General features: G+C 43.6%; 1 protein-coding gene across 3 annotated transcripts in view; it reads right to left on the bottom strand.

Annotated features, from left to right (window-relative positions):
* Positions 1-13,150, bottom strand: part of ZZEF1 (zinc finger ZZ-type and EF-hand domain containing 1) — a 124,141-nt gene that overhangs the window by 104,636 nt on the left and 6,355 nt on the right. For all 3 annotated transcript variants that reach the window (XM_084751296.1, XM_084751295.1, XM_084751297.1), the window contains exon 2: positions 1,667-1,811. In XM_084751296.1, coding sequence (XP_084607422.1) covers positions 1,667-1,811 — 145 coding nt within the window. The remainder of the gene's footprint in view (positions 1-1,666; positions 1,812-13,150) is intronic.

Raw genomic sequence — 13,150 nt, 5'->3', positions numbered from 1 at the left:
TGGATTTCAGTGAACTTTAAGTACCAACAGTGAGATAGAACAAGAACAAATTTCAGTATGGGAGGCCATTTGAGAGGGGGACTAGGAAACTATGCAAGGCTGCCACAGAGGGACCTCATCTTACAAAGGCTTGAGACTATGACAATTCTTTTATGTTTGATACTACTACATATTTTTGAGCTGAGAGCTCTAAGTCACGAATCTTTCTCCATCAGCCCTTCCCTCCATCTGGTACCCAGTGTAGCACACATGACCCACTGGTGGGCTCCCTTCCCTACCCCACCAGCAAAATCTCTCTGAGACTCAGGTTGGAAGTCCTGAATTGATCTCAGCACACTCATGCGCATAAACACAATCTGAGGAACCCAAATAATGCTACCCATATATTTGCAATGCAAAGGTGGAAGTGGCTATGAATGCTAAGATATGTTAGCTAAATGAAATTCAAAGTTCAGCTTAACTGCCATGACACTAGGAAAAACAGTACAATGTGCAGGCTACCTCATGATGCCCTAAAAGAATTACATAATGTAAGACAACAGAACATTCATTCTCCATTAAGATGCAGACAATTTCCTTCCCTGGCTCAATACATCACTTGGCAGTAGGTCAGAGGGTTCTATAGCCATCAGATTCACACCATTTGCCAAGTGTATGCTGTCTTTACCCTAGAGACACTAAGTACTGTCCCGTGGTAGACAGAACAGGGAAAGTTCTTAGGTCAGATGATGTGCAATGCTATTTCCCTTTCAAATTGAACTGGCAGCTCACTTGGAAAAATGAAGGACAAATTTATTCTGATGTTGTCTTTATATAATTCTGAGTCACCAAGTAAATCATCTAAAAACACAGACCAGGCTGGGCATATAGTGATGTTGTATAGCACTTGCCTAACACATACAAGGCTGGAGGTGCTATTCTCAGTACACACATAGGGTTGGGGGGCAGAGAGAGAGATAGAAGAGAGAAGAGAGAAGAGAGGAAAAAGATGAGCACAGAGAAAACAAAACAAGTGTACAACAGGTAGAAGCTACATTGCTTAATTTTACTTTATAAAAATTACTAAAGTTTCAGAATAAAAGCTTTAGAAAATAACAAGAAAATGTTTACCACTAGCCAAAAAATAAAATGTGAGGACACAGCAAAAATAAGAGAAGGTCCTTGCGCTAATGGAGCTCATAGCACTGTAATGAAGACAGACAATAATGCAATCAATTCACTAATTACAAAGATATTATGTTGCAAAAGCAAAACAAAAACAAAAGCAAAGAGGAAGAGAAGAGTGATGCAGAAGAGAGGGGCAGGATGCTATAAGAACAGGCAGTGTGGGCCAGGGATGCTTCAACAGACAGACCTACTGGAAGGCAGCCTTTTGACCAAGGGGCAGATAAACAGAAAATTTCCCAGCCGCCATGTTGTAGATTGAAAGTGGTGATGTCACTGGTTTCGTTCAAATCATGTGTCTAACGAATGTTCTGGGGGAAATTGACAGTGCCACAGCTGGGCCATCTCAGTCTACACCACAACAAAGTTCATTTTTGTTCCAAGCTTTGTGCATTTGCCATGCTATAACCAGAGGCTTATTGTAGGTGCCATTTCTACTAACTGGAAACACTTTGGTTCTACGAGAACATCTTGAGCCTTCAGAATTCATGTGCGCACCTACCCGGAACAAGAGAACATGCTTGTAGCTGTCTGATGACGTGGCTCAGCTCCCCCTGAAGATTGGCTCCACTGGAGTTCTTGAGGGCCTCCAACATATTCTCAGCATCAACCGTCCCATCGCCCTCAGCATCAAACTGGGCAAAGGCCTATAAGATAAGAGAAATATATATGTATCATATACATGTATATATACATATATATATTTCAAAGAACATACAGATTCAGGATAGTAGTTCCTTTATGTTTTATAAGAGAAATATATGCACAATTTTATAGCCTCATTTCTCCTCCTTAGGCAGTAAATCTTCCACATCTCCAAATAATGTCAGACAAAAAGCATCCATTGCAAAATTGTTCAATAGTTGTACATTGTTGCAGTTTGAATAGAAAATGTCCTCTATAGGCCCATTTATTCGAACATTTGGGCCCTGGCCAGTGGTAGTGTTTTGGAAGGTTGTGAGAACTTTAGGAAGTAGAGCCTGGGTGGTGAACTTGGGTCACTGTGTGCAGGCCCTGAGCCTCTATAGCCTGGCCCCACTTTCTGTCCATTTTCTGTTTCCTGATTGTAGACTTAACATGACCTCATGTGTTTACTGACAGACATTCCTGGCCAGGGTGGACTGTACCTTTACTCAGACTGAGTAAAAACAAACCTTCCTCCATTTCTTAAATGTGGTCACAGCAACAAGAGATGTGAAGTGCAGACAATGTCAAACACAAAGCAAAAGCGGGGAAGAGACTGCTGCTTTGATCTGTTGCTTCAGGACTCTTAATCACCGTGGACCACACCCTTCACCCATGCTGGGCTATTTGGGAAATCGTGTTCAGCATGGGACTTGGTTTGAACACTAGTCTGTCCCTAACTGCTGTGTGTACTTGAGTTTCTTGATCTGAAAGACTAAGCAAGTTTCCACTCTCACAGGCTGCTGCCTGAACAAGGTGCACAGGAACAGAGTCCATACAATCAAAGCCACTAGCAAAACAGTGTTCATTTTCTAATCTGTAACTTCTGCCACCTTGTCAGATTCTCCAAGCCCATCCTCACCTACCTCCTCACTATTAGAGTCTTTCCCAGTAAGCCTTTCCTCCCCAAGTGTCTGTCCCCTCTCCTTGTACCTCTGCTCCACAAAACAGGGAAATAACCCACTAAGGTTCCATGATGGACACACTGCTCCCATCTCCATCCCATTACAGATGTCTGGACAGTAATGTATTCAAAAGAAACAAATACAGATTCCCATATTTGTAACCAGAAATTTTGGCATGAATGTAGGGCGAGAGACAGAATTTAGAAATAATGTGTCAAGGAAAAACATCACAGCATTATTTTTGCTCTATTCAGCCTGACAAGATTATCCAAAAAGTGAGTAAGATCAAAGATTACACTAATCAAAGTACAATATACAAGAGGAAAGATATGTCTCATACCCTGGGGTATCTGTGTTAGAAAAGGTGTCTGGAGATTAAACTCAGGGTCTTGCTCACACCAAGCAATCGCCTTACCACTGCACACATCTGCAGACCACTGGGAGTGTCTTGGTTGGGGTTCTTACTGATGTGGTGAAACACCATGACCAAAAGAAAGTTGGGAGGAAAGATTTATTTGGCTTACACCTTTACATCATAGCCCATCACTGAAGGAAGTCAGGGCAGGGACTCAAACAGCGCAAGAACCTGGAGGCAGACATTGACACAGAAGCCATGGAGGGTGTTGCTTACTAGATTGATCTGAGCCATTACATGGCTTGCCTAGTAGGCTTTCTGACAGAACCCGGCATCTCCAGCCCAGGAATGACCCCCACCTATAAATGGGCTGGATCCTCCCACATCAATCACTAATTAAGAAAATACCCTTTTTAATTAAACAGATTTGCCTGTAGGCAAACAGCCCAATCTTACAAAGACTTTCCTCAATTGAGTGTCAAGTTGATATAAGACTAGCCAGCACAAATGATCCCTTGTCATCCTGACACACAGACACATCACTATTAAGACACAGCCTTTCATTTCTTGTTCACACATTAATATTGATATCACAATATAAAAATTTTATAAACTTAAAAAGTCCCACAATCCCAAATTCAAACACTTTAAAAAGTTCAAACTCTTGTGACCCACAGGTTAAGAGCCACTAGTCTAAGGGCTGGAGAGATGGCTCAGAGTTAATAGCACTGTCTCCTCTTCCAGAGGTCCTAAGTTCAATTCCCAGCAACCACATAGTGGCTCACAACTATCAATAATAAGATCTGGTGGGCAGTCACACATGCAGACACAGATTGTATACATAATAAATAAATATTTTTTTTAAGTTCAAACTCTTTTTTTTTTTAAGTCTCTTTTTAAAACCCAAAGTCTCTCAAAAGCAGCGGATGGAGGCATGGCTTATGAAGTTCCAGAGGTAAGTTTGAAAGTCACTCAAAGCCTCTGTCAGGCTGTTGCAGATTTTGAGCTAAGAGTCCGTGGTTCGGGTTAGCTAAAGCTGAAGAGTCAGATGTGGTTAACAAGAGACCAGAACCCCTAACGTGAAACCTTTGCTTTGCTAGGGTAACAGATGCTGCTCAGGCAGAGCTGAGAAATTAGCAGTGATTAAGAAATCAAATAACTCAATTTTTGTTTTGTTTTGTTTTTCAAGACATGGTTTCTCTGTGTAGCCTTGGCTGTCCTGGACTCACTTTGTAGACCAGGTTGGCCTCAAACTCAAGTTGATATAAGACTTGATACGCCTGCCCCTGTCTCCCAAGTGCTGAGATTAAGGGCGTGCGCCACCACGCCTGACCAAATAACCCAATTTTTAAAAATGGGGTACAGAGCTAAACAAAGAAATTTTAACAGAAGAGTTACTAATGTTCGAGAAACACTAACAAAGAAATGTTCAACATCCTTAGTAATCAGGAAAATGCAAATCAAAACAACTCTTGAAATTCCATCTCACATCCATCAGAATGGCTACGATCAAAAACTCAAATGACAGCACATGCTGTCGAGGATGTGGAGCAAGGGGAACACTCCACTACTGTTGGTGGGAGTGCAAACGTGCACTGTGGAAAAGTCTAGCAGTTCCTCAGAAAATTGGGAATAGCTCTACCTCAAGGCCCAGCTATGGGCCAGGCATGGTGGCGCACGCTTTTAATCCCAGCTCTGGGGAGACAGAGGCAGGTGGATCACTGTGAGTTTGAGGCCAGCCTGGTCTACAAAGAGAGTCCAGGACAGCCAGGGCTACACAGAGAAACCCTATCTTGAAAAACAAAACAACAACAACAAAAAAGTTCCCATTTTTTAAAAAGGTAGATTCTCTTCCTCCATTTTGGCAGAGGCCTAGCACTTGATCTCTAGAGAGTTGTACTGTATAGACTGGAAAATGGCAGGCACAGCTGAAAGTGAGAATGCCATACTGAAAGCAGGGGGTGGTGTCTACTTGCTAAATGGTTAAGGGCAACCTTCTCCGGGGCTCCCAGAATGCCAGTAGCCAGATTCATACCCTTCCAGAAAAAGAAGTCTTCCCTGGGGAAACTGACAAGCCTAATAGATGACACAGAATCATCCAGGAAAAGTGCCTGGCCACTTTATCTTACAGTCAGGCTCACAGGCCCATAGCCAGACACACAGAGGAGCCAGGCTTTTAAAACACACACACACACACACACACACACACACACACACACACACACACACACACACGGTTCCCTCACACAGAGTCTTACTCAGGCCATACCCCACTCCTGACCACCGCCAATGGTTTTTGTTTTTTTGTTTTTTGTTTTTAAACAGACTCTCACTATGTAGCCCTGGCTAGTCTGGAACCCTCTGTGTAGACCAGGCTGACCTTAAACTCAAGAAGATCATCTGCTGAATGCTGGGATTAAAGGCCTGCACCACAACATACAGTTTTGCAGCCTCCTTTGAGTAACATTTTATACACACTAGAGACACCAACCATGAATGAGATTGCGTGAATTGGATAAATTTGAATGTGGACTGGATATATGATTAAATGGACACAGAAAGCTGAAGATTATTGATTTTTAAAAAATGAGATAGGCTGGAGAGGTAGCTCAGGAGATGAAGGTGTTTGCTGCCAATTCTGATGAGCTTAGTTCACTCTCTGGGACCCACATGGTACAAGAAAGGAAGCCATTCTCACAAGATGTCCTCTCAGCTCCACATGAACACCCTGGTACACATGTACATCCCACATGCACATATAAAATTTTAAATAAAAATGTAATTTAAATAAAGTAGGTTAGAAAAGGAATACTGTTTGAAGAAAAGGTATCTGTATACTTTCCATATTAGTAAACAAATATTGTGTTTAAAAGACGGGAAAAAAATAAATATTTGGATGTTAATAGTGGTAATAGGTTTTACAGTTTCCTAATTTCACTTGTTTGCATTTCCAGACTTTTTTGTTTTATTTTGTTTTGTTTTTTATTTTCGAGACAGGGTTTCTCTGTGTAGCCTTGGCTGTCCTGGACTCATTTTGTAGACCAGGCTGCTCTGCCTCCTGAGTGCTGGGATTAATTAAAGGTGTGTGCCACTATGCCCAGCTCTTTCTTTCTTCCTCTCATTCTTTCTTTTTCTTTTGTTTTTGTTTGTTTGTTTGTTTGTTTGTTTGTTTTTCAAGACAGGGTTTCTCTGTGTAGCTGTGGCTTTCCTGGACTTGTTTTGTAGATCAGGCTGGCTTCAAACTCACAAAGATACTCCTACTTCTGCCTCCCGAGTGCTGGGCTTACAGCCTGTGCCTCCACTGCCCCGCTACTTTCTAACTTTCTGGTACTATGGCATACTAAGAAAATGATACTTGTGTGGCTCTAAGGCCCAAGGTCCACGGATAACACATTCAGCTGGGAATTACATATGGGTTCCCGAAAATTTAAAGTAGCATTTGAGGACTTGCTACATTTCAGGCACTGTGAAAATATTTTATATGTATATCATTAATTCTCACAACAATATTGATACTATTAACCTCCTCACTTCAGAACCCTACAAGGAGATCAGGAAACTTGTCTAAGGTTACTCAGTGGCCAAGGAATCAACTCCATTCTCCTTCCTTTAAAAGGTAAGCCCTGGGGCTCCTTACAGCCTGGGGGCCAGACTCTTAGCTCCATCCCTCCCTGCCCTCCATCATGTCCTGCTGCCCAGGCTAAGCCTATCAGCCTTGCAAGTGAGCCTCACACTCTGAACTCAAAAACAGCAGTCAAGTCCCATTCCCACCCACACTTCACACTTCAGGTGCTGCTGGCACCCACTGCTGTGTAGCTCGCCACTTCACACACAACTCCCACAACACATCGCCAGTAAAAGACCTACCCAAGCAATAGTGACATTTTTGCTATTTTTAGCATTCTGTTCATCTGTCAATAGTAAGGAATTTTCATAAAAACATAAAGGCATTGGGATGAGGAAAAAAATCACAACAGCTTTGTTAACAGCATCTTCAAATTAATACTTAATTTCCTAACACCCAGAAGTTGCTCTTTAAAAAAAGTTCATGTTCTTTAGCATCTGCCATGCTTCACAGGACCGCAGCATCTAACTACGCACACACTCTTCCAAGGCTATCTCGTAACCATCCATTAAACACACACCTGACCCCGTGCTTGAAGCTGTGGATACAAAGATAAACAGCTTAAGACTTGCCTTCCAAACCCCTCATAGGCTAAAAGACAGACCTATAAACTAACAGCAGCAATGTCATAGATGTGATCATCAGAATAAGGAAAGAGACAGCATTAACTACCATAACAGCTCATACATACAGAGCCTTTGATATACACTAGGAAGAGTTCTGAGCACTGAGCACAGACCTATTCAACTTGCTACAATAACCCTATAGGCCAGGCTATTTTCCCAGTGACGAGGAACAAAGACAGTATTTTGTTCAAGTTCGTTCATAGTTAGTAATGATAAATAATGGCTGAGATTTGAATTCTGGTCTATATAATTCTGGACCCCACATTACCAACCATTATACCACGAGCCAACCAACATTGCAGAGATCAGAAACCCAGGAGGGGACAGAGCACCAATGGGTAACTGGGGGCTTGGAAAGCCTACTAATAGGTGCAGGCTATCCCAGGCAGAAGAGACAGAATGTGGGCATATAAACAGAGTACATGGCTGGCTGTATGGCAACCTGCCTGTTGTCGCTTAGGAGGAAGTAGGGAAGAAAATGAAGAGATGGACAAAGGTCAGAATAAAGAGACGGGAGAACTGCTGAGAAGCTAAAGTATTATCATAAGGCACATGAGGACACTACAGAGTATTAAGGGCAGAGAGGACTGACCATTCCTGATCTACAAAAGCTTGCATAATGAAATTACTTTTTTGTTTGTTTGTTTGTTTGTTTGTTTTTTGTTTTTTTTATTTAGGGTTTTTCTGTGTAACAGCTCTAGTTGTCCTGGACTCTCTTGGTAGACCAGGCTGGCCTCAAACTCTCAATGATCCACCTGCCTCCGCTGAGATTAAAGGCGTGCACCACCACGCCCGGCATGAAAGTACTTTTAATGCATGTGCCTTGGGGCTGTAGTTCAGTGGAAGAGAACTCGCCTTGTATTAGGTCAAGGTTGAATCTCCAGTACTGGGGTGGGGGGAATGACATACATAGCTGACAGTGGTCAGCCATTTCTGATACATGTATCAGTGAGGAGCAACTAATGTGCTCTGAGTCAGTCTCTTTCCTACAGTGAATAGAAATTTTCTGGCATAAGTTACCCCCTGGGGAGGCCGCTCAGAACACACCTGATCCTTCTGTCCAAAGGTGGCCTGTAGATCAGAGAGAGCAGGGCCAGGTCTTCTAAGTTCCATGTCCTCCTCCATCCCACCTGCTCTCTAGTTGGAAAGGCCTGAGTCTCATTCCCGTTCTGCCTGTCCCTTTGGTGTCCCTCTAGTTTGCCAACGAAACTCATAGTAGCATTGACCAAGTTTTATTGACTGATCCATCAAAACAGAAACATTCAATTGTATTCTAAGAGACTAAGGATACATGTAGTTGACACAGAAATTCCATGAAGTAATGTAACACATTCCTTCGTCATATAGGATATATTATGAGATTTTTCTATTCCATAATATTCTATTTCTCTTTTAAACAGATTAGACTCTAAGTAGATTTCTGAAGTACTGAAGCAGCACTTGCCTTGCAAAAACATTGCCTTGAAAGACGTGCCCAAAACACTTCTGGTTTATATTCTAAAATCTGGCCAGTCCCACCTGCTGCACCCTTGTGAGGCCAAAGGCATGGGTCTGGCTTGAGGCTGACAAGAGAATTAAGAAAACACACAAAGCTTGGCCTTAGCACCATCTTCCTCGAAACTGTACCGTGAAGGTGAAGTGGCAGAAGAAGCAAATGCGCAGGCTGAGAAGCAAGAGAGGAAAGATGAAGCAGAGGTTCAAGTAAGTTAGCTTTGCACCCACAAAGGCTGCAGAGGCAGAAGTAAGGGAGGCTGAAGGCTGGGACACGGGACAAATTGTTGCTGCTGTTGGCGGTACATCTCAGTAGACCTGGAAAACCGTCCAGCTGACCCTCTGCCTTGGACCTTTGGCATTCTAGACTAGTTCTGTTCACTTGTGGCCAAGTGTAAACCACATACAACAACTTATCTTTCTCACTCTCTCAGCTGAAGAAAAAAAAGGAAGAAAGAAAAAAAAGGAAGGACATACAGACAGACACACACACACACACACACACACACACACACACACACACATACACACACACACAGAGACACCTCTTCCATCCCCAGAGGATCTGGTGGACTGAGCTCTCTGATGAAGAAACTGCAGCTTCCAGAAAGCTCAATGAAGTTATTGCACAAAGCTGAACAAGGAGGTAGGGTTATTACATACAGATAAACAAGGAGGCAGGGTTTATGGCATAGAGATGGATCAAGAAGACAGGTTTGGATAATCTCAGGAGGGCCAGTCTTTGTAAGAAAGCAGTCTTCAGGGCATAAACAACAGCCTGAAGGGGCGGGGGTGGGTGGGGGAGTCAGCCATGGTGCACATTTTCTGCACACACTATCAGCATCCACACGTGGACCAGAGGGAGGCTCTGAGCCTTACAGGGGGTCAGGGGGACTTTGCCATTTTCCCATGGGTCTGAAGCGAAGAACCTTGACATGACTGCCTGTGTCAACACCACACATTCACTCAGGAGTTGACTCACATAGGGCTTCTTACACCTACCCTTTGCCTCTCTAACAAATGAGACTGAAACTCATCTCCACAAAGATGGGCAACCTGGTCTGCCATACTTTCTCTTCCTGACTCAGGCCTCTTTGTTTGTTTATCTGTCTGTCTCATATACAACCACTGTCTCATTATAAAGTGCCTGTTGGCCTGAAACTATATAGTCCAAGTTGGCCTCAGACTTGTAGAAATCCTTTACCTATGGAGTGCTGAAATTAAAGGTGTGCATCACCATCTTGGGAAAGCCTCTTGAATTGTCTTTTTAAGATTTATTTTATGTGTATGAGGGTTTTTCCTGCCTGTATGTAAGTGCATTCTGTGTGTGCCTGGTGCCTAAGGAGGCCAGAAGAGGGTGTCAGGTACCCTGGAACAGGAGTTATGCACAGTAGTGAACTACAGTGTCTTCTGGGAGCCGAATCTAGGTTCTCTGCAAGAGCAGTAAGTGCTCTTAACCACTAAGCCCTGGACTGTCTTTTCTTTCCTTCTTTCTCTCTCTCTCTCTCTTTCTTTCTTTTTTTCTGAGAATTGAACCCATGGTCTCATGCATATAAGGTAAGTGCTCTTCCAACTAAACTGTCTCCCTGGTCCCGAGGTCTCTTTATAACATTTCTACTATGGAACTGCACACAGTATGAAAGGGCGGGACATTATGATGGCCTCATGTGGGAGACAAGTAGAATCAGGAGATAATAAATATGGCAGAATCATGTGGTGGGACATGCCCACAGTCCCTACACTCTGAAGGCTGAGTCAGTAGCATCCTGACTTCAAGAGCAGCTACGCTCTACACAGTAAGACTCTGTCTCAAGCAAACAAACAGCACAACAAGAAGTACCAGAGCAAGAAGGGAAACCTTATTCCACTCTTTAACCTTATCCATTCCTGTTTAAACCCCTTAACTGTTACTGTGATCAAGACACATCACAAGGCCAGCGGTACAGGGCTTGCCTAGCCTGCCTTTGGTTTAACCTCCTGGACTGCAAAACAAAACAAACAACAGCAAACCCATGCTGAAGTAATCAGAGACCAGAGCTGCAGGCTTAGCCAGCGGACAGCACTACACTGGATTGAATATGAAGGTTGCATCCTCTGCCTATCAGCCACAAGGCACATGAGAAGAGTCCGAGCTGACTCAGTGGGACCTCTCCTCTCTTTTCCATGACATCCTCCCATCTCAGGTCGGCCACTGGCTGACTAGGCAGGTTACCTACCCCTGAAGGTCTCTTTTTGCTCATCTGTAACATAGGCTCACATTCCTTGTCTAAACCAAGTTGGGTTTTTTTTCTAAACAAAGTATTTTAAGTGGCTACTGCACAGCCACTGGAGACAACACACACATGAACAATAACACGACCCATCACATGTCTGATTATTTAGCACTCCAGGTACTCTTCCAGACAGTGTGTAGGAACCAACTCAATGCCTACACCAATCACATGATGCAGAGATCAACTGGTGAGGAAGCTGAGACAGAGTGGTCAAGTTGGCACGATGTCAGGCATGGTGGCATATTTCTTTAATCCCAGCACTTAGGAAGCAGAGGCAAGCAGATCTCAGGGAGTTAGAGGCCGATGTTGTCAACCTACCTAACTGCATTCCAGGCCAGCCAGAGCTACACAGTGAAGCCTTGTCTCAAAATTTTAATTAACTAAACTAAAATAAAAATCGCCTGTCTTGAGGACAGTGGTCCTTGCCTTTGCTCAGAAGCAGGCAGGCGGGCTCCAGGTTCAATCCCTGCTCAGCCTAAAGAAGAGCAGTAGAGTGTGTTGTCTCAGAAAGCACAGACTTGTTAGAGCATTGACAGACAGCACAGAGTGAGAAACTGCACTGAGAGTCAGCTCAGACTCTCCTCAGTGACTGTGTGCCAAAGATCTCTCGCCTCAATGTATTTGCGCACGCTGTGCCCTACTGTCTCTTTCTTCTTCTGCCAGGCAAATTCCTTTCATCCCTCATGTTTTGGGTTTGGTAAAGCTGTCTCAAATTTCATGCTACTCTTAAGTACTACTCTGCGGACTTGAAAGTGGACAGGGCTGGGAAGAGAGTAAAGAGCGATTCAAGTCTTGCCTCTGGAGGCTTGCAGCTAAGCAGACAATGGTGCCACAATGGGAGGAGCTAGGCTAGCACAGGCCAAAGCAGCGGTCCCACCAGGTAGGAGTGCAGCACCTTCCCAATGGCAAGACCCTTTAATACAGTTCCTCATGCTGTGGTGACCCCCAAACCATAAAATTATTTTTATTGCTACTTCACAACTGTAATCTTGCTACCATTATGAATGGTAATATAAATACATTTAGAGATAGAAGTTTGCCAAAGGGGTAGCGATTGAGACCCACTGGCTTAGGCAGTGGGAAAACAAGGTCAGGAAGGGAGATGGACAGGCTGGCCTGTGGGCTTCAACCATTTAAAAGAGGCAGAAGCAGGCGGTTCTCTGTGAGTTCAAGGCCAGCCTGGTCTACAAAGAGAGTTCCAGGAAAGCCAGGGCTATTACACAGAGAAGCACTGTCTCAAAAAACCAGAGAGAGAGACCGAGACAGAGACAGAGAGACAGAGAAAGACAGAGACACAGACAGAGACAGAGACAGACAGACAGACAGACAGAGAGAGAGACACACACACACACAGAGCGACAGCACACATCTAGTTCCTGGGCAGTGCGGATCTGAGGGCACAGAACAGGGGTCACAGTGTTTGTAGCTGGCTACGACTTTATGGTTCGTATATACATCTGGTGTACGGTTGGATAACTGCACATAGTTCTTAGGTTCAAAACCATTCTAAGCCAGGCAATTAGTGCTCTGGTATAATACCAAAGTGAGCATTAGAACTTTCCCCAGATTTCTCCTAAACCCAACAGAGACTGTTTTAGTTTTCACTAAAACTATATTTAACTGTTCCCTCCAATGCCAAAAAATAGCTGGTTAATGAAAGGCCGCAAACTGAGTATGAAAACCAAAGTTGCCATGTGAAGACTGTCCCACTCAGCTTGCTGAAGCACACCAGGGCCACAGGTGAAACAGTTACCAGGCACTAGCTGTGAGCCAGAACCATGAACAGAGGTGAATCAAAACAGCCCATCCAAAGCCAGGCATGGTAATTAGCACTGAAGAGACCAAGGCTTCAGACTGTCTCAAAAAAAAAAAAAAGACAGACAGACAGAAAGAAAAAAGACAAAAACCCAAAAGCAAACCACACACACACACAGCCAAAATGGCATTTTGTTTCACAACATGGCAAATTAACAAAATGAGATTCAGTCATTTTAAATTCTCACCTCAAGGTTATCTGCTACATGTGG

The sequence above is a fragment of the Acomys minous genome (genome assembly GCF_964271855.1).
Source record: "Acomys minous genome assembly, chromosome: 12".
In the NCBI taxonomy this organism is placed as follows: Eukaryota; Metazoa; Chordata; class Mammalia; order Rodentia; family Muridae; genus Acomys; species Acomys minous.
This window is presented reverse-complemented; position numbering and strand designations above follow the sequence as displayed.